The sequence below is a fragment of the Micropterus salmoides genome, unplaced genomic scaffold (genome assembly GCF_014851395.1).
Source record: "Micropterus salmoides isolate LMB-PRFRI ecotype aquatic unplaced genomic scaffold, ASM1485139v1 Ms_hic_scaffold_17, whole genome shotgun sequence".
Lineage (NCBI taxonomy): Eukaryota > Metazoa > Chordata > Actinopteri > Centrarchiformes > Centrarchidae > Micropterus > Micropterus salmoides.
The window spans coordinates 11,605,694-11,627,756 of NW_024040817.1; the positions used below are offsets into that span (position 1 = coordinate 11,605,694).

The 22,063-nt window shown below is 40.2% G+C and overlaps 2 protein-coding genes across 2 annotated transcripts; one reads left to right on the plus strand and one right to left on the minus strand.

Moving 5' to 3' along the window:
- The first annotated feature begins 3 nt into the window (after positions 1 to 3).
- Positions 4 to 6,524, plus strand: ppt1 (palmitoyl-protein thioesterase 1 (ceroid-lipofuscinosis, neuronal 1, infantile)). Its single transcript, XM_038725526.1, has 10 exons — positions 4 to 97; positions 834 to 956; positions 1,876 to 1,985; positions 3,172 to 3,299; positions 3,555 to 3,625; positions 4,388 to 4,490; positions 4,636 to 4,726; positions 5,383 to 5,481; positions 5,574 to 5,645; positions 6,090 to 6,524. The coding sequence occupies exons 2-10, from the start codon at positions 842 to 844 to the stop codon at positions 6,210 to 6,212; spliced, it is 912 nt and encodes a 303-aa protein (XP_038581454.1). The 5' UTR covers positions 4 to 97; positions 834 to 841; the 3' UTR covers positions 6,213 to 6,524.
- A 2-nt stretch (positions 6,525 to 6,526) lies between these two features.
- On the minus strand, positions 6,527 to 20,701 carry cap1 (CAP, adenylate cyclase-associated protein 1 (yeast)). Its single transcript, XM_038725524.1, has 13 exons — positions 20,549 to 20,701; positions 15,552 to 15,656; positions 14,862 to 14,962; positions 14,457 to 14,534; positions 13,315 to 13,458; positions 12,239 to 12,324; positions 11,459 to 11,564; positions 10,427 to 10,607; positions 9,681 to 9,862; positions 9,370 to 9,493; positions 8,977 to 9,059; positions 8,438 to 8,581; positions 6,527 to 7,847 (listed from the first exon to the last, which is right to left on the minus strand). The coding sequence occupies exons 2-13, from the start codon at positions 15,652 to 15,654 to the stop codon at positions 7,764 to 7,766; spliced, it is 1,416 nt and encodes a 471-aa protein (XP_038581452.1). The 5' UTR covers positions 15,655 to 15,656; positions 20,549 to 20,701; the 3' UTR covers positions 6,527 to 7,763.
- Between the last annotated feature and the right edge of the window lie 1,362 nt (positions 20,702 to 22,063).

Consider the following 22,063-nt stretch of genomic DNA (forward strand, 5'->3'; position numbering starts at 1 on the left):
ACTAGTCCCGCCCCCTTACATTTGATTGGCTGTTCGCTCCAAACATAGTCATGTGACAGCCAGTTCAACGAGCACAAGCAGGAAGGATACATAAACGGTGAGTACGTTTGGGGCATTAGTAATGCTTATTACACTTACGATATCTTTTTTTTTAAATGTTGAGCTGATTTTAACCTTCTTCATAACATAAAACAGCTACTACATATTTCAAAATGTATTTAGTAAGTGATTTATTTGTTGTAAATCTTAGATTAGTTAGCATGTTCGAGCTAAGTTAACCGGGATTCATTGCCTCATTTAAAGTATCTTTATCTTGTATTAGTACTGTTCTGGGCCGTGTTGTTTTGCTGATATGTCTGAGACAGTCTCTGTGGAGTTATATTGAACTGAAACTATTGCAAATAACAGGAAATGCACACACCTTTCTGTTTTTCACATGCCTAACAGCAACACCTCTCACTGGTCTAAACATTTTTGTTGTTAGTTCATATATATATATATATATATATATATATATATATATATATATATATATATATATATATATAATTGGATAACACAGGAACAATAAAAGCAAAAGGTTTGACAAAAAACTTACATATAACAGCTACACAGCAAACCCATTTTTATAAATTGAATGCTTTCTAAAAAGTATACAGCATTAAACTAACAGCAGCACAAATAATGTACACAGAGACAGGCGTTCATTACTCTGGTTATTTGCCCACGTCTTGCAGAGTTATGTCTTGTTGAATACTACAAAGGGAAAATGTAATTATGTTTTATAAATGCACACATAAAATGCACACTGATCCCCTATGTATTTGTTTCAGGGTCCAGAATGACAGCAGCCCTCCTGTGTTTCCTCCTCGCTGGTCCAGTGCTGCTGGTTGCTGGCAGCCCAGTTTATAAGTCCAACAATGGGACCGTACCACTGGTGCTGTGGCATGGGATGGGTGAGTGACTGTGCTGCCCATTCTCATACTGAGGGGCTAAAAACATTACATTGATCTCTAGGGAGTTGTCAAATTATAAATTATGAGCTTTTTGAGGAATAATTTGTTCCTAGAGTCATTTAACCCTTCAGCATTCAGTTCTCACCTTTTATTTCCCCTTAAGTAGCTTTAACGTTGAAAATCATATTCAACTCAGTCTGACTCCTTAGTGCTGGCAAGGGTTTTTTGGATATTAAAGGTTAGCATTATGTTTTCTGCACAATACAATGTACATGGGGTCGGGTGTCTCCTTTGTGTTACAAACTTAAACTAAAGACAAAACCTGCTCCTCACACAGCCACATTTCAGAACAGAAAGGGAAAGGTAACCTGCATGAAAGCATGATGATACATTATGCATCCAACGATGTTATTACCTGCATTTTAGCAAAAGTGAAAGCAAAAAAACACACAAACTTGTACATTTACACTGACCATAGCACTGTTGAAATACAAATCTTACCTGACCTGTAATGTAAGAGAGGTGCAGTGTGCAGCCTCAGGGGTATACTGGTTTCATACCAGCTGGGAAAATACAGTCAAGGGAAGTGAAAATACAAAAACATTTTCTCTTCTCCTTCAGCGACAAGTGCTCAGGTGCTTATAAAAGGTGTTGTGACTCTGCTTGAAGTTTTAACAGCAGAAGACTGTGCACTGACTTATATAACTTATAACAGATTAGGGTCCGACCGATTAATTGGTGTGCCGATGTTATTGGCTGATAGGAGTTAATTGCAGATAAATCGGTATCAGTATATAATAATAATAATAATTTAATATATTCTATTCTTTGTATGGTATTTGACATTGTACATTGTGTCAAGTTTAGCTAAATAGTTTAAAGTTTAAATGATAATAAAGTGACTGTTTGTGTCCACAAGGTGACAACTGTTGTAACCCACTCAGCATGGGGGCAATAAAGAAGATGATTGAGGAGGAGATCTCTGGCATTTATGTGGTCTCGCTGATGATTGGAAAGAATGCTATTCAGGTATGTCATTACAGGTCAATATAACGGGCAAAAGGTGAAAGTTTTACTCTTCAGTCCACAAGTTATCAAACAGGCAACTCGGGTAATGACTTTAATCAATATCAAAGTCCAAGGTCCAACTTAAAACTTCCGAGGGGAGACAAGTTATTTAGAACTCAACAAATTTCCAAAAAGTCCTCAACATAAAGTGTCAGCTTTCCTTTTCTAAATGTGTCTTCTTCCCCCTGAATCCATTTTTAGAAATTAAGATACTTTTCTGTACATGTCCTCTTCAAAGTCTGTTTGTCCAAGCTCCTTACAGCCACATGCTCTCTGTCCTAATGCTTCATTTGTTCTGCCTCTCCTCACGTTCCCAAGTCCTGTTTTAATAAGTTGGCTTAAGCACTTACACTTGTTTCAGTGGTAGGCATTCTGGGAGATGTAGTGTCTGTAACAGTGGCCAGTTTGTGATGAGGCAGCCAATATAGGAATACAGCACCCCTATACATGTCCCCTGGTGATGCCACTGAACTTTCACACTGTAAAACCTTTTTAAAAAACCCTCATGAGAAAACTGTTAACTTTATCTCTAGTGTGTTAATTAATAAAGTTGCTAGAGAAAATCTGCACTCCCATTTTCTGCAATGTGTTTTGTAATATAAAATGGCAGTTGCATCCATATGACATTGTTGAGCAGTATTTCTCTTGCTAAGAAGTAGGTATTTTAGCTTTAGCAAGTTCAGTAACTCCAAACTTAAAGCTGGGGAAGGCAACGTTGGAGAAACTAGCCAGAGACAGCTAGATTGTAAAGTGTTCGACTAAAAAAATCCCGCCCCCTCCATTCAGGACCTCTTTCCTCTTGCAAAAACACAATGCATGTGAAAAAATATGTTTAGCCAAGAATGTCCCATGTGAACCAAGCTTCACAGCAGGTTTGATTGATACATCCACATGACGTGGAATGATTCATATTCTGTGGTATTTGCATTGCTAGTGGCTCAAGTTGCATCAGAAAAATTGCTCCCTTACAACTTCACTATGTCACTTTTACAGTGTTAATATTCATAGCAAACCAGCGTGACTCTGCTTTGATCCGTCGTAACATCACGACTTTCTCTCTCAGCTCTTCTCCTTGTGGACAGTGCTCGTGTTCTTCTTTTAATCTGTCTGTCATGCTTTGAACTTTTTCATGTTTCTCCTCCTGCAGGACACAGAAAACGGGTTTTTCATGGATGTGAATGAGCAGGTTTCCATGGTGTGCAGTCAGCTGGCTCAGGACCCAAAGTTGAAAGAAGGATACAATGCTATGGGCTTCTCACAGGGAGCACAGTTTCTGTATGTAACTATTGTTCTGGACACTGAATGGTCTTGTTCTGTGAATGTGGTAGAAATTGGACAAATTTTGTGTTTGCGTAGTTTCCCTTCTTGCCTGAGTATCCAGCAGAGTGAATGAAAGACTTAGAGAATAGGATGATTTCAGTCCTTATCATGCAGCCTCTGTTTGAGCATGTTTTCTTTTAAAGTTTTTGTATCCTGATAAGAATGAGGAAACTCACATTGACTCTTAACTCCTGGTTCCTCTCCTTACAGGAGAGCTGTGGCTCAGCGCTGTCCCTCTCCACCAATGAAAAACCTGATCTCTGTTGGTGGCCAGCACCAAGGTAAGATCACTATGAAAAACCAAAACACCAGTCCCGCTCACTTCCCTTGGCAAAGCTAGCACTAAAACATTTCTGTACTAATGATACAAAGGTGTACTTGCAATAGTTTAGGGGTGTGTGTGTGTGTGTGTGTGTGTGTGTGTGTGTGTGTGTGTGTGTGTGTGTGTGTGTGTGTGTGTGTGTGTGTGTGTGTGTGTGTGTGTGTGTGTGTGTGTGTGTGTGTGATCTATATCTTATTCTGTAGTTAATTTCTCCGCATACACCAAAATAGTCCCCAACAAATGTACTCATTACTCTTGTTTGATTAACATTTGCTAAAAACTATATTGTCCAGCTCTTTTAGGAAATTACTTTGCCCTTTTAAAAAATGAAACTATATATTTGTGGCCAGTTTTTAAAGATTTACATCCTCTGTAAGAACAAATGGTGTTGAGTGCCATAGACAGAAAGTACTGCCATTCAGTATTGAGAGTTTGCATGGTTGGTTTTAGTCTTTTGATGGGATTTGTTGACAATAAGAAATATTTTTAATGACTGGTGCTGGGTATTAATTATCTATACAGAAAGATTGAAAAACTGATGTGCCGGCCATTGTCAAAACCATACAAGTGGTATCTCTACGTTTTTATGTATAGCTCCTCCATCAGTTTTTAAAAAGGTCTGGAATACAGTATGACTTTGAATCATCAGCATCGCAAACTCTGTCTTGACATGATACAACAAGAAGAAGGGCGTCTTCAACCGGTGTTTTTTAATCCTCAGGAGTGTACGGGCTGCCCAGGTGTCCCGGAGAGAGCTCCCACATCTGTGACATGATACGCAAAGCTCTGAACAGCGGCGCTTACACTGACTTGGTCCAAAAACAGTAAGTTGTCTTTTACTCCCTCTGATTGATGTAGTGGTGCCGATGTGTTCAGCAGCCTTGATGTTGTGTGGCTTTCATCACCACTGCGCAGACTATGATTCTGTTTTAACTGATCTGTAGCACTGACTGGATGTTGTGTTATCAGCCTGGTGCAGGCCCAGTACTGGCACGACCCCTTAAATGATGACCTGTACAAGACACACAGCCTCTTCCTGGCTGACATCAACCAGGAGAGGGTCAGTATGCAGACCAGACATGAGAGAAAAGCAAAGTTTGCATGAATCCAAATTTCGCTAGAATTAGTTTAGGAGAGCAGTCATGCGAGCGTGTTCGCTTTCTGCTACTGTGGGAAAATAATATGATTATTCTTGTTGTAAAAAGTCACTTTGGTTGACTGGACTGTTTGAACACTTAGCTTGCAGAAAACTGCTGCAGCAGATCGGATCCAAGACTCATTTATTAACAACTCAATAAGCATTTATTAATGAATAAACATTTGTAACAGCGTTGATACCAAATAGAAAAACATGGCTACCCATACTTGGTTATTAGCAGCTTATAACCAATGCATAAAGTGTGATTGAAGGATTTAACAATAAATCATTAGTTACAACTTTATAAACTCTTATAAAGGGTGAGTTATTATATAAAGTGATATTGATTTATTTTGTCAAACTAATTTAATAATTGATTTAGGTATATAGAATGTACACAAGGCATAGGAAGAGTAAATATTACATTCATTTATTTATTCATGCAGGTTGATAAGATGGACAAAGTCCTTGTAAACGTTTCTGCACATTTATATATTTATGTTTCTACAGTCTGATTCAAGTTGTCCATAATCAGCCTTCTCACTGTGTTTTGTGATATAAAATGTTCTGCTTTAAAGGCGGTAAATGAGACTTATAAGAAGAATCTTCAGTTGCTGGACAAGTTCGTCATGGTCAAGTTCCTGCAGGACACTGTAGTGGATCCTGTTGACACAGAGGTAACATACTGAACACAGACTCGACATTACATAACCGCTGTATATATAAACTGTAATCATCACAAACCATCTTGTCCTGATTCTTGCTGTAGTGGTTCGGCTTCCTGAAAACCGGCCAGGCCAAGGAGACTGAAACTCTCCAGGAGAGCGTTCTCTACAAAGAGGTAACCGTGTTGTAGTGTGAGGGTTGTTTCTTTAACCTGTGGAAACCGAGTAAACTTTTAAATGTCTGAGAAAATAAACCTGATGATGGCATTATGGGATCCAGCGTCTTTGGAGTTTGGTCCGTACTAAGGATATAAATCATAACGTCGACCTGTGCTGCAGTCATTTGGACCTTCTTTTTTTCCCCCCTCTCTCTCAACTTGGAAATGTGGTAATAAATTGTCTTGGATTTAGAAATAATTCAGTCTTACTTTGTTTATTTTTTAATAGTTTGGAGGTCCTTTTGCACCTTTTTTTTAAGTTGCCTGTACATTTCATCCTCACTCATTTAAAAAGGTCTTATTGCTAATTAAATTATTCAGACACTGGTGTAGTATCCTACACCAAAGGTGACCTTTTAGACGGTTACATTTCTGAAAAATAAGTTGTGTCCCCACATGCAGGATCGTCTGGGCCTGGCAGCAATGGAGAAGGCTGGAAAGCTGGCATTTCTGGAAAGTGAGGGAGACCACCTTCAGTTCACCAGAGAGTGGTTCAACAAAAACCTGCTGCCTTATTTACACTAGACACCAGTCATCATGCAATATAAGAGTAAAGACAGGCTTATTAACCAGAGCTGGTGCAGAAATCACATGATTCATTCCTTTTGCACTGATCATTTGTAGCATGTTGATACTGTTTTATGCCTTGTTATTTTAGCATCTAATGTATGTGAGTCTACTGCTGTATTACTATTTCCAATGTGAGCTGTTCTGATGAGGTCAAAATGTTTTTAGAAATGTTGGATTGAGATTTTAACAGCCTGATGTAAATCATTCAACCGGATCTGTACATATGACACATACGTTTAATCCAATAAAGACAAAAATCAAAAGACACATTTTATTGCAAGATTTTTTAATGATCCAGTACTAATGAGCAGAATTCTGATTTTGGACCCCCCAAAAAAAACAAGAGGTAAAAGAAAGAGACAATATAAACAAAAATTCAGCAAAGAGCTTCACAGCTTCAAGAGCCGAAGGTAACCAAAGAGTGCAGACATGGCTGGGAGCGAGTGGAGAGACGTCGATGGTCAGGCTAATAAGATAATATCTATACAGATGATTACAGCAGATATTTCCAATCTAGAGACTAAGGTGGAGGTGAAGTATTTAACGTCAATCAATGATTATGTCTTAAGTCTCTTCCACTTTGTATCAACATCTCTTTGCTCTTTATCACAAACTTTTCCTTACATGCCTCTTTATATGGAATGTTTTTTTTTTTAATACTCGGGAATGTCCTATGTGTGGGTTTAAGGGAAAGCACATGGAATGATAATTTTCCTGCTATTGAAATTATTCCAACATCTAGATGGAGTCTATGATGTGAAACAGACAGTGGTTAACGCATCTTGTTTTTACTCCTGTTTGAGCTCTGAGAGTGCCGACATTTTGTTTTTTATATTATTATCCACTATGAATGTTAATATTGTTACGGCCACAGCAGCGGAGGTGATATGGATGCCATTATCCTCTATAAAAAAAGGGCTGTGTTCGACAGGTGCTTCACCAGTGAATTGCATATAATGGAACAGAAACCTATCAGGCCGCATCTTTAAAAAAAAAAAAATCACCAGCCCCTCCAGACCAGGAAGCGGAGAAAGAAAAGAGTAATAGCCTGAAGCATCCTGATAGAGCGTGATCGGCTGCAGTACTTTTGTTGCAGAGGAATCAATCTCCCTGTTCCCATATTGGCTATTCTACATGTTAAATTTAGCTTTAGCATTAAAAAAAAATACATCATACAGAGCATCCCAGCTATTGGCAAAACTCATGAATGTGCTCACTGGTTCACAGGGAAAACCAATTTTGAACGACAAGCTGCTCCCTGCTGATTGGCTGGAGGATTTGCTCCAGATAAAGTGAGCAGTCCTCTCATTGGCTCATGGAAGGGACAGCTTAAGCTGTGATTGGCTGGTAAAAAGGAAGATGGGCGGGAGGTATAACTCATGAGGTCCAAATCTCAGTCTACAGTGTGAGAGTTAGCTGGTGGGGTGGTCGATCAGACAGGAAGGCATTTGCAAAAAAGGGTGGGGATGGTGTCAAGGAGGGGCGGCCATTTCTTATGCTGCCCGTCTATCCAGCGATCTCTGTTGCTGTGGTAACGAGCTTCTTGCCGTCCCAGACGGTCTTGAACTGCTCAGGAACAGGGAGCTCCGTCTAAGAGAGGGCATAAGACAGAAAACGTGTTGAAATGTATATTTCACATGCTTGTGATAAATAACAAAGGCTAAGTCTGGTAATATTCTGTCTTTCTTAATGATAAAAGACCAAAACCAACAATGTGTTAATCCGTCTTTCAATACTGACTTATCCTGTTTTACATTACATACAACCTTTACATCCCACCTAAGCTGAATCCCACTAGGATGGACTCCATCAGGAAAAAGGAAGCAAGACTGGCAAAAACAGCTGAGCTAAAAGGAGATGCATCTAACATGGGGAGTATCCCAGCATGTAGCACAAGACCGGTCTAGATGGTGGCAGATCATCGAAGCCTTATATCCCACCAGGGGCGAAGGGATTAAAAATAAAAAAGCTAAACTTAAATCTTTAAAAACATCTCACAAATTTTGATTTAATAAAAAAAGGCAAATTCTCTAAAACTGCTGGCAAATGTCACAACAAAATAATGCATTCACTGGGGGACATTTAGTGTGGGATTTGTTTTGACAGTAATAAAGATATAAAATATCACCAGATATTCCTTTAATTAATCTTTGAAATGTCCCTCCTGAAAAGATACTCACAAATTCTCCGTCATTGTTGGGTACCAGGATGTTCATCTCTGAGCTCTTGGCACTGACGATCTCGCAGCTCAGAGAGTCTTTGCTCAGGTAGATGTGGCAACCGTCCGTCTTGTTGATGGAGATAGTGGGGACCTTACCAATCACCTAAATACAAAAAAAGACAAGAGAATTTACCTCCCTACAATACATGTAATGGCTGCCCACTGGAAAAAGTTGCATTTATATCTGCTGTATCTAAATGGGAACCACATTTCTCTGCCCTCTGTTCTGATCAGCTATCAAGGTTTCCTTAAGCAAATTACAACAGTGAAGCTGCTCCGTTGCCAAAAACTGAGCAGCTTGCATTGTGTAACTACATGAATATAAATCAGCATAAAAAACAAAAACAACTAGAGGGGGAGACGAGAGCAGAAATCACTGGGTGCATTTTGCATTTCATGATATCAAACAGCACACTGAGTGGTGTGCCACAGATCATTCCTTGTGTCTGTTTTAGTCTCTTTAAAACAGCATTTTGTTCTTAAACTGCATGTACATACCTGGACCTTGACATCCTTGCAGTTGATGATCTCTACGATGCCCACGACATCATCAAACACCAGGCCCGTTTTCTTACAGTTGTCTGAGAGAAACAAAGTACACGTCATGTAACTGTAAGAGTCGATCTATGTTAAACCTCTCTCTGTTGCTGTACATGTAAATCATGTCTGTCTGTCCAGTGTTATGAAAATAGCTCAAGTACTTAACTGCTTCTACGAGCTGTGTATCAAAACCACTGCTGCTGCTCTAACTGAGGCCCTAACACAATAACTAACTTCCTATTTTCAGAACACCGGTATGCATCTGTCCCTTTCACCTCACCTAGTATCTTTGTCTCATGTCTCGCCTTTCAACACTGCCCCAGTTTGTTTGTTTATTTTTTTTTTTCTTACCTACAGTGATGGAGTTGATTTTTCCCTTAACCTGCACGGTGCTCTTGTTACACTTGAAAGCATAGACCACTTGTTTCAGCTCAGTGTTGTCGATCACCAGGTCCTGCACTCCCTCTTGGTTCTCCTGCAGAGGACAAGAAACAAAAAAGTGTGAACAAGGAAAAGAGCTGAGGAGCAAGAGTTGAGGAGACAATTAGATTAAAGCAGGATGGAACAGTGAAGTTACTATAAAAAGGTTAGCTATAAAAATTAAAAAATTATAACAAGTAATTCTCAGGTAACATTTTAGAGAGAATGAACCAACAACTTACCACTTTCCACTTCTTCCCCTCCAGCTCCAACACAGGGGGCAGCGTGCGGGTCGGGGTGGCAGATGCAGCAGGTCGGGCAGTGGGAGAAGCGAAAGGTTTTGGTCCGCTACGTACTGGAGCACCCTGAGACCTCAGGGCAGGATTCTTATGGGTCTTCTGGTCGTCGCCCACATGCTTCAGGCCTGGAGAGGTCAAGGAAAAAGGAAAATTCATATTTTTAATAACCTGAACATAGTGAAGCCTCTTTTGAAACTAACTCCACATACTTAAAATAAATAATTCATATACTATATCGGTTACTCTGTATGCAATCACGCCACCTCTAGAGTAAGTTTGCTTCATGTTCTGTCAACGGAAGGATGCAATTAGACACTGGGGTGGCACAGACTGACGCGAGCACATGTCCGCCTGAGTTAAAAATGTCTCCACAAAAAAATGTTGGTGTGGCTTTGTGAATAAACTTTGAAAAATATGTATAGGAGGAGAGACTAGAGGGAGTCCCTGGTGAGTTCAGAGTCAGAGCTGAACACAAACACACAGGGGAGGAAGGGTGAGTGAGTCGTTTGTTGCACTTCGCAACCCTCACCACTAGATGCCAGTAAAACTTACACAATTAACCTTTACACATAGCAACAATTCATCTGTGAAAGCACTTTTATATCCCAAGTCAAAACTTCGACCATAACAGACAAAAAGTATAAAAATGATCAGCGGTTCCTCCAACGCTGGGCACTGATATTACCCACCCTTGGTGATGTCGGCTCCCTTGTTGAGGGAGGCGAACAAAGCGTTGCGACTGTCGGCACCAGAATCGCCGCCGCCGCCGCTGACGTCCATTGGCGGAGGAGGAGGTCCAGGGGGAGGTGGGGGAGGACATCCACCAGCAGGAGCACTGGGGGGAGCTGCAGAGGCTGAAGCTATGGGACCCTGAGGTTGACAGAACATTTGAAATGCTGTAAGTGACGCCATCTAATGTCACAGAATATGATTCAATTGACCTTTTTACATTTGCGCAATTTACAGATACCATAATCCGATAGATATCAGTGTTTTCACTGAGGACAGATGACGAGGGTAATAACAGAAAACTGCTCTGTCCATTAAAGCAAGAAGAGGACCCATTTTTTATCAAAACTACTGAAAGTAAAACATTAAAAAAAATGAAATAAGCATATGGTTAAATATGACTTAAAAATACTGATGCGGCTGCTGATGTCTGCTGTACAGAGTCAGAGTTTAGAAACACACCTTCTGAGACATGCTTTGGAGCGATTATGCAAGTAATAAAATTTTCTCATTGGCCAAACACCAATTTTATCCCCTTCACATTCATCAGGCGTGCAGACAAATGATAAGAATAAAAGCTGGCTTTGATTTTGTTTGCAATCGCTTTCCATCATCATTGCCTGCATTTATCAACATGGTACAAAATTTCCCATCTTAGAGGATTTCTGTGTCGTAGCTCGTCTACCAGTTTCTGTTTGGTTTTATTTCATCTCTAATCTCATTTTTGTCAATTCCACATTTTAATTGCTACTGGAAGAGCACATCACTAAAAGACTGAACTGTCTGGCAGATGTAAAGTAAATCCTTGTCTGCAACTGGCTCAACATACATGAGATTAATCTTTTGATTGCTTGAGTGTTGCTATTAAAGGCGACTAACACTTCACTCCAAGTAAGAATAAGTTGCTTTATTAATGTGGGTTTATTCTTCATTCTCAGTGAATAACTTTTCCACTTGAACGTTGGCTATTTAGAGGATTTTATAATTCTTACACTCTTGTTCCAGGTGAGTCCGGTGGTGTGGTGCTTTTTGATGTACTCTTGCAGCTCAGTCCAGATGGAGACATAGGCCTTCACCCAGTCTGCATGTGACTTGTCCCTGTGAGGAAGAGATGGAAACAGAATTGTTCATTGATCTTCTTTTCACTGGTCTCTGCATCCTACAGGAAAACAGACCCTCCACACACCAAAAAGAACCAGAGATTTACTACTTAACATAAAACATGTAACTTTTTCTAACCCACATTTATCACTGATCCCAGATTTCACACTGTCTGAACTGACCGTTTTGATCCTGTCTTGTATTTTTACACAACATAACGGTTTTGCATTCAACTCCGCAAAGAGCTCACAGACAAATTTGAATGAGAAAGAAATTGAAAAAGCTGTTTCTGCTCAACAACCAGCACGAACAGGCTGATTATTTTCTGACTTCTAACTTGACTGTAACTGAAGTCTGCTCATAAACTACAAAAGCTTTGATTTCAGGTCTAGTTACAGGAAGTCTAGCACTAGCACACGTCAGCGTGTCGTGTGGCAGTGCTGACTCAGTAAAACTGAACTTAAAAAAGAACCTAGAGGAAGGAAAGATGGAAGCCAGATGGTCTGAGCAAACTGCTTGGCTGCATATAAAGGTTCATCTGATTATTTTAGTAATCACCGCCTTTCAAAAAGCAAATGACGCAAAAAACAACAAAAATAACAAAAATAAATGGAGTGTGTGGACCACTTCACTGCTGCAGACAAAGTAGGAAACAATATAATGAAGCTTACTTTTCCTTGAACTCCTTAAGCACACGGTTGGTGTAGAACATGGCGGCATCCTGCATCTCTTTAACGTAGGGGCATGGCTTTGGAGCCTGGGACACAAAGAGTTAGAGTTAAAGGAGTATGGAGCTAGAGCCGGGGAGGTGATTAGCTTAGCTAGGAATAAAGACTGGAGAGAGCCAGGCAAGCTTTTGTCCCCGCTTACAAAGTCCAAATATGGGGATGGGGATGGCGCAGTTGGTAAGACACATGCCTTTGGTGTGAGAGACCCGGGTTCAATTCCTCACGGTGACACATCCACCAATGTGTACCTGACTGTCTCCAGTCTTTGCACTTAAGTTATTGTCTGAATTAAGGTTCAAGTCTTTATGCTAAGCTCTAGCTTCCTAGTTAGTGTGCAAACATGTGGTATCTAAACTCTCACAAAACACATATTTCCCAAAATGTAGGACTATTCCTATAAATATTACACAATAACATAACTACTTCCTTTATTTTTAAACAGAAACCCTTGACTTATATATAGACATATACTGCTTTTTATATCCACATTGATGCTGGACCTACAAATATTTTTTCCTCAATTGCCTGCATGTACATAAGTTTTATTTATTTTTTTTTACACTTTTGTTGCCCTAGTTTTAACTGCATGTTGTTTTATATCTTCCTGTAAACTGCTCTTGAAATTATGAGTAAACAGAGTTGCGCACTACAGTAACAAAGTGATGAAAGTAATACATTCAGTTCAGAGGCTAAGAGATCTGAACATGCTGGAGTAGGTGTACAAAGAATGGATGCATCCATTATGTGTATTTCAAAACCTGATGTATTATTCATAGAATTTAAACAACAAACAAAGAGTTAACCATCTAAATTGTAACAGTGAAGCTCTGAAGCTAGTGGCCTTGTGTCTGCCAAGAAACTGTTGTTCACCAGACAGCGATGACAGAATCAAAGAGTGGCTTGTTTCCGGCCATTACACAGCCATTTATCTGCCCACACATGCAGAGTCAGTCTCAGTAACACACAAACAACAGTCCCAAAAAGCCTCACTTCTGACAGTTAACCACTCCCAGTCTCACCATAGCGACCCATCCGAGGGCTGGCACGCTCTCGCTCACGGCAGAGAGGTGGTTGAAAAACGGCGAGCTGCGGTTCTGCTCGCGAAACGTCTGCACCTGCTGGATCGCTTTGGACACCGGCTGCAGGAGAGTCGTCAAAACTGCCTGAACAGGAAAGAGATGACAAAGTTTCACAGTTATTAAAACTCATATGGTAGATTAAGTTCAAGTTTTTCCCCCTTTGATATAGTGACTTTGTGTACACCAACATTTTCTTGTTAAATGTAAATGCTTTGTATTTGCAACCAGGGGGAGCCAGGGATTAAACCGCCGACCTTCCAATTAACGGCCAACCCGCTCTACCTCCTGAGCCACAGCCACCATGTTACAAATGAAGTCATTTTTTTCCTTCCAAATCTAAATGTCTTCCATTTTCAGCAGACATGCCTTTGTCTAAAGCTGGATTTATAGTTGTAATGCAAAGCCATTTAGTAGAAAAATGCAACTAGCAGCTTTAGAGATACGAGGGGACCGCAAGAACTGGGGTGCTTGTATTTTCTGAAGTTGGACAAAGACTCTTTTCAGAAATATATCTAGCAAAGCCATTTCTCCTTATCTGATAGCCATGATCCCCATTTGCAGTGACAGAAAGACCACCATTAATCAGCAGTAAGTAATGAAAAAATGCAAAATGTACCTGTCTGTGAGTACATGGCCCACTGATGCTTAATATTATGAAGCAGTGCATAGTGCAGAACATGAAGTCCAATAAATACTACAATCCACTTCCCCCGAATTCAAATATAGTTTTGATTCAAAAGCTTGTTTGACCAGAACACATTTACGTGTCAACAACAGCACTTCAACCATACTGTACATGAAGCCGGCAACTGTTTATCCTTTGACAGTTATGTCTCTAGTGACCGAGTCATTTGCATCTACGTGTACATTCATTTCAGGTAAAACCAAAAATATTTCAAACAAATAAGCCTGCGTTTAAAAAAAAAAAAAAATTAATTTTTAATATATTATGTAGGGAGGAAACAAAGAGAAACGACGCCATGATAGAGAACCTGTACAGGAGAGTGAAGGCATGTAGGACATAATGAATTATACAAATTGAATGATCAATGCCGTTCAGTTAACTGAGACTTTAAACTCACATCAGAGGGCTTCTGGGAGGAGGAGGCTGTTATGAGGAGTTTTCTCTCGCAGGAGAAAGCCTGCTTCATCATTTCTGCCTGGAACAGAAGAGAGGGAATTTAGTTCAACATATCTTAACAGAACGGGCATCCTGGTGTTTTTGTATGCTTTTGCCCTCTTAAATTCAGTAACAATTACATATCTAACAAAACAAGCGAACGACAAACATGCACACTACACTTGTTATTTTAGTCTTCAGTCTGGTCAAGTTTGTTCATTTTTATCATAAAATTTTGTGTGCCATTTGGAGTAAATATATAAAAACACAGAGCCTGACTGATCCTTTTGGTGGTGTCTCAGAGTGAGATAACTGACTGTTGTTCACTGGCACATTTTATACAATTTATTATTACACTGTAACTTACATGTTTCTGGACATCACCCCCGATCTGCTGGCTGAGGGAGAAGTACTGGGCCACGGGACCGCTGACGATCACGTCAAAGGCTTCGACATACGCCGAGACAGCTGCAGGGAAGAAAACACAAGGCATAAAAATGCATTTTGTTTTTAAAAGACCATGTTATAGAAAATTAGTTAGGGCATAAAGATTTTATATTAAATCTGTAATATTTAGTATATAGATGAATGCAGTATAAATCCAATAAAGCACTATGAGGGAATTAAATGAAATTTTCATTGACTGATAGGAGTGAGCTACTCACTAACTGATGTCAACATCCTAAAGAGTTTACACTTCACAGCAAAGACTGTTGACATCCAAACTACATTATTTGTGTGCAGCAGTCTTGTTTAACTCCTTGATGAGGAAGGATAGTCAAATATCTTTATTGGTAATGTTGCTGAAGAAAAGATCAAACTCAAAACTTTATTGCTAAAGGAGGTCAGGGGATAAGGGATTTGTCATCTTTGTTTGTCTGAGGAGAGGCTGTACTGAGCGGCTGTGGCAGAACAGATGTGCTGTGACTTGCGATAACACGTTTACCTGATCTACTCTGACTAATGCACAATTTAAGTAATCCCACTCAGAGACACCATTCTTGATAAACCCATATATCCAATAATTCCATAATGATGATACTTGATGATCATTTACCTCCCCCAGCAGAATCTCCAGCGTTGCCTCCAGAGCCTGACATGGACTCCAGGCGACCCACCGCCACCTCCAGCCGCTGCACCAAACTCGCCAACTCAGCCATACCTGGGAGACAAGGAGAAAGCCGTGGAGGAGGGAACAATGGAGACGAAAAGCATGAGCTTGAGGGTTTACTGGTTCCTGGTTACATTATACTTCCCTGTTGTTGCTGCAATGGCAGCACTGTTACGTGCAACTCTACAAGCAGGGAGTTCTTCATTTCAAAAGCTCTTAATTGGTGCAACTGGCTACATACAAAGACAATGACTCAATGAAAATATAGCATTAGATTAAAGCTTAACTCAAAATGTTTAACACAAAATACAGACCTACAGAACTTCACATCCAGTTTCCTGTCTTCCTTATTTTTCTACCTTAGGAAAAATCCTCATATTCTCCACTATATTATTATATAATCCTTATCAGCTCTTTTCAACTTCCTGTGTTGTAATTTGTCGGGAGGTCGGCTGTTCTTATTCAGCGAGGAGGCACAGTGGTGCTTTCTTTTCTTGTAGTCTTCTAATTGGGGACTGAATTACTTCTGGGACACAAGGGGAAGGCAATTACTGCAATTAAAAATATGCTACTTTGTTGTGGCATAACAAAACAGCAGTGCTCTGGATCCACGGCACATTTTTACTTTGTCCTACAAGGCTTCGTAGAAGCATGTGTAACTGCCTGCAATTAGATGTCAAGCCTGGTGTCTTTATGTCAAGTCCCAGATGAACGAAAAGCATCAAATTCTCACATTTGAGAAGCCAGAAACCAGGGAATGTTCGGCATTTTTGCTTAAACCTATCGATCATGTATTCAATTAATCGTTGTAGCACTGACACACATTGTGACCATGATTTTATTACAGTTGTTCCCAACCCTTATGGCTTGCGACCTATTAAAAATGACCATTTGTGTCAACTTCTGACCCTTCGTCAGCACGAGAATGCCTTTTTTGGCCTTGTAATGAACATCAATTAATTCTACCTTTACACAGGCTGAGTAACAAAAAAGAAGTGTTTGTAAGCGGGTCAAGACTTGCTGAGTAAAAAGGTATGTAGATCATTAGCAGTTACTGCAGACTCTCCGCAGAGTGCAGACCTGCCCTGTTATCCCAACTATGTCGATTTCAGATGCTCGTATGTTTCAGTTTCAAACTTTAAAGGACAGCAGCTACAGTCTAAACATAGTCTCTGTCTGTGAGATTCTCCTAACGTAACCCCTTTAAGTACAAGATTAACTAACTTGAATCCCAGTCTAGCATAAGCTTGCACTTACGGACACACACACCTAATGAGAAAGGCTAACATAACATAAGACCGCTGTAACCCGACACTGCCTTCATTTGTGTGACGTCTCCAGTCTCAGGTACTTACACCTGGCTGACGGTGAATGGAGTGACACAGGCCACTCTCTCTAATGAGTCCAGGCAAGATAAACCTGCTGCCACTGTCTCGCTTTCACTACAGAGGGACTGAACTAAATCTTCAGATATCTAATGACAGAAAGAGCGTTTAACATTTTTGGCTGTGATAGATGAAGCTAGACGCAGTAACTTTTGGTATTAAAAGGTCGGGTCAAATTCATAATCTTGTTGTTTATACCTCTAACAGACAGTTTCTAAATTGTAAATCACATAGTTTGACAATGTGACCATTTTACATTCAGGCAAAGTTCTTGTGCATCTTCTTGTGTTTAGACAACACTTGTGAGACGTTAAGACATCTTTTGTGAAAAAAAAAAAGAAGTTTCTCTGTCAAAGTAGGTTCTCAAAAAATATACCAATACTAGAAATTCAATATCTGGTCAAATTCATATTCATTCATCTTGTTTATTTCTTAATAGCTCCAGATTTCAACCCTAATTTTACAAATGTATTTAATTGCACCCAAGTACTGTAAAAAAAGAAAAAGTACTGTTATCAAATCTCATATTATATTGGGACTAGTATCAAAACAGGGGCTGACGGATGACATTTTGTTCCCGCACTAAATGTTTAAGTCTTAAACCTTAAGGCTATGCATTGCTTACTCAAAAGTTGCTAGAAGAGCATCATGACTCCAACTTGCGAGTGAGGCCAATATTAATCATGTTGTTAGCAGGATAATGGTGCCTAAAAGCAGGGTGATATTTTGTGTCAGCCTTAGGGCTATTAAGTGCAACTGTTAAGTCATTTCAACAGGAGATTGTCAGCAGCATTAAATTACTATAAACCCATACAGTTGACTGGAGCTACTGCATGAGAGGTTGCGATAACCTTGTCACATTTAGAAACAAGACAAAACATTGGTACTATTCTTAAATGGTAGTCCAATTTAAAAAAATGCATCAACTTCCCTTTTTCTGAGATAGTTGGTGGTAAAATAAAATTAGATCATAGCAGAATACACATCCCTACTACCCTTGACCTAAATGCCTACATGTTCAGGGCCAAAGTAGTGTTTACGGTGTACCTGCAGATACCAGAGTTCAACTTTTACATTTCCTGGTCTCAGCTGAGAGATGACTCACCAGGAACACAGGAAGGGAGTGGCCCCTAAAAAGGTGTATGTGGAAGTAATAGACCAAAAAACAAGCACCTAAATGTGTGAGAATACTGTAGATGACAAAGTGTACCGTTTATAACACTAACAAGCTCTCAGTTTAGATTCTGGAGAACATTTGCTGAAGTGCGCTAAAGTAAAGTGACCACATATGTTCAAGCCAAGTGCTGACCATCAAGGAAACTCCACTCTCTAGGAAGTAAAAACAACTTTCCAGAGACGTGAGGGCAGCCACGACTCAAGCCAGGGAATCATGCCTTTCATAACACAACATTTTCCTTAGATTTAAGCACCATAAAAAGGCAAGACGGCCAAAACTAGAGTTGACTGCAATTTAAGAGGAGGAGGAGTAACCCGAGTCTACAGCAGCCTTTTTTTACTAGAATTTAAGAAAATGGATAAGTGTGCATAAGCTTGGACCCTTATAGTTAAAGTACACGTCTGGTTATCCCATAAAAAGAACAAAACTATTGATACAGAAGTATTGTCTGCATATCCAGAGCCTGATATCTTTCCTCTGTGCTATAGAGCTCCAAAAACTATTAAAAACATATCAATGAGCCCCACCATCACACTGGGTGACATGTTCTTTTATAACAATGAACGCCGGCACGGTAGTTTATTTTCAGTCAATCCCACATTCATCATATTGTAGCTGTTATCACAGCTGATAACCCAATAAATGCCCCAGTTAGTCCTGCTGGGAGTAATGGTAGCTAAACATTACAGTGCTTAGCTGTTATATATTATTAAAATTAAAGTATACAGGGTGGCCTGGTACCACACCTGCCTGTACCATTAAGACACACTATCTCCCATCTTTACTGTCTCTCTTCAGCGGTCACTATAAAATAAAGGCTAAAATGTCCCAACACTACACATTTGCAACTTGTTTTGCACCACAGACAAGGTAGGGAAGTCAGAAAGTATTAAACACAGACTAGGGCATTGTTGGTTTTGGTCTTTTCATGGGATTTGTTGCCAATAAGGAAAATATCACCAGCTAAATGTCACACTAAGAACATTAAACAGTGATGAAGGCCACAAGATCAACTTGTTTTACAAAAGTATTAATACATCAGTGAAGTAAAGATCTGTGTAATTTGTTTTGCAGAAGGGAGCGTGCTACGTTTTGCCTTTTAACATCAAGAGCCCCTGATCAACAGAAAGATGCATTTACACCTGGATTACATTCACTTCCTCTTCATTACAGATCCTGCTGGACTTCCTCCAATATGCAAAACCCCGCCAACTGTATTCATAAACCTACTTTTGTGGAAATATGACAAGCACATTCTGCATAGAGCAGCATCAGCATGCAGGGGCAATGAAGTAGGTTAGGCCTGTGTGGGGGTTTGTGCCTTTCCAGCCTGGGGACGTTGAGACATAAAGAAGGGAGCGTCCAACTCGGTGTATGTGCAGCCTTTTCTTTCTATTTGCACTGTATTAAAACACCCCACACACCTTCTCGGCTTTGTCGCAGAGACAGAAGTAGGCCAGAGCAAAGGGCGGTGAGATCTAACCTTCCTAGACAGTCTTACTTCGGTGGGCTCAAGCCTCCTACAAATCAAGCTCAAGCCGCTGATGTTAATGCGATCACTGGGGCTTCAGTCAGACGGCCGAGGGTGCTAGCTAGGCTACAGCTAGCTAGCAGAACCCGGTGGGTGTCGTGCGGAATTCTGTGTCCCCAGAAAGTCTCCCCTCCAAGCCCATAAACTGTTACCTATAAAAATAATATTTCACATGAGGGGCGAGGAGATACTTTTAACAGCTGTGACTTGTCCCCAAGTCAACACATGTTGTCCCTAAATAACGTCAGCTTGTTCTAGACTGTTGCTTCACCGATGAGGAAACAAGTCTGCCGGGGATACGAAATGTGTCAAAACACCATCGCAACAATGAGAACGCTGGCTAATGTAACTCCTGTCAAACTGTTTCACAAAAGCAACATTAGTGTGTACAGTATTAGCTGGTGTATGCCACCCCCTCCCTTCTCCTCCCTGTTGAGTGTCTGCTGTCTGTTTCGGTATTTCCTGGATTTTCTCTCCCTTTCTCTCTCTCTCTTACACCCCTCCCTGTGTTAGCTAATGTTGCCCTAGTCTGCAGGGGGAAAAAGAAAGAAGTTTGCACATTTCAGCGAGCTCACGTCTCTCTTACCACAGAAAGAAGAAGTCTAAGTAAGCAAGGATAAAAACATTTTTTAAAGATCTGGGTCTGGTTATCGGAGAGGCGTCAGCTTTTAGCAGCCGCGGTTAGCCGGGTGTGTTAGCATCACACCGATTTCAATAAATCATTTCTGAATGATTCGATGTCGCGGCAAAGGAGACGCGTTAACGGACGTGTTGTCGTCTCTTTCGCTTGCTTTTTACGCTACAGCGAAACCGTTAAATGCGCTAATGTCAACAGTTGCATGTCGCTTACCTGCTAAACTGGTCAAGCAGTGATTTGGTTTTTTTGTATCGCTGTCAATTCCGCCGTGGGAGTGTGCAGTGTGCAGGCTCACAAGACAGACTCGCTTCGTCTTTTTTTTTTCTTCCTGGATGTCAGTGAATTTACCCAGCTGTCACCGCGCCGCGTTTCCGCCCTTGTTCGCGCAACTAATTCCTTTCCCATATAAGGAGTGTGAGAGGCAAGAGGGCAGCGCAAATAATGAGAGGAAAGATGAAACAACCGCTTTCCTTCCTCTATACAGAGGCTATGCGGCGGAGATATGTCATCGTGACATTAATTTCCCTTTAAAGAACATACCAATGCCTTTTAGAAGAACAGTCACATGTCACACGTTCTGAATATTATGTATCTGCAGGCTAGTGCAGTTTGCACAGGAGCACCCCTAGACTGTATGGGAGCATCTCAGTGTTGTGTCTTGTGCTCTTTCGTGCTTGAACATGTTTGCAGGGTTGTCCTTGCCTCTAAGAATTCAGTAAATATGTCCCAGCTGAAGGTTTTTCTCCAAGGGTGCATTAGACTATTCTCAGTAAACTGGAGTTTCAGTCACTGCATTTATTTAAAACATGAATCTTATGTTCTAAAGCTGTCACACATGCAGGTGACAGTGCCAATCCGCAAGCAAGCAAGATTAATGGCGCTTTCCAATGCCCAAAAGTATTATCATGTTCAAGTAAACTGTCAGTAAGTTTGACTAATAATCAAATAATCTATTTATTTGTAAAATGTCAGAAAAAACGTGCCCATAACAATTCAAGAGCCCAAACTGACATTTTCAAAATGCTTTTCTCCAACAAACTACAACCCAAAGATAATTTAAAACTATATCAAAACAGAGAAAAGCAGCAAGTCTTCAGTTTTAGAAGCACGAAAATAGTGAATGTTTAGCATTTTTCCTTTAAAAAAGGACTTTTTGTGACAAATTGTAGACAATTATTTCTCTTTTGTTCGACTGTCTATAAGCCAAAGTGAAATTAGACCTTGTTGGAAAGTCGAAATAAATAAAATCAGCATAAAAGTAAATATTTTCTACGCTGTCATCATGGGGTGAAATTACATAACTAAAGTGGCCTTCTTCCATCATCAGTTGTTATGGACACCATCATCTCACACATTGTGTTAATGGAGCAGCAAAGGACAACCATCGAGGTTAATGGGCTCATAAAAGTCAATGAGATTGTGAGGGAGACGTATGAATGTGAGCATGGGTTAATGTTTCATCTGAGGAGGGAGAGTCTTTGGTACAGTACTTTCAAAATACTGTAAAGACAGCTCTCACAGATAAAATTAATGCCCTTACAGTACAAGGATGCATTTGGCATGAAATATTGAAAATGGAGCACATGCATTAAGGCACAATAAGAAACAATGCATCACACTCCAGTGAAACCTAGTGAGAAAGAAATGCTCGTCCATGATAACTATTATCAACAGTTTTGGCCCAAAAAAATTCCTTTGGCCAAAATAAAAATTAAGTCCTCAGCTAAT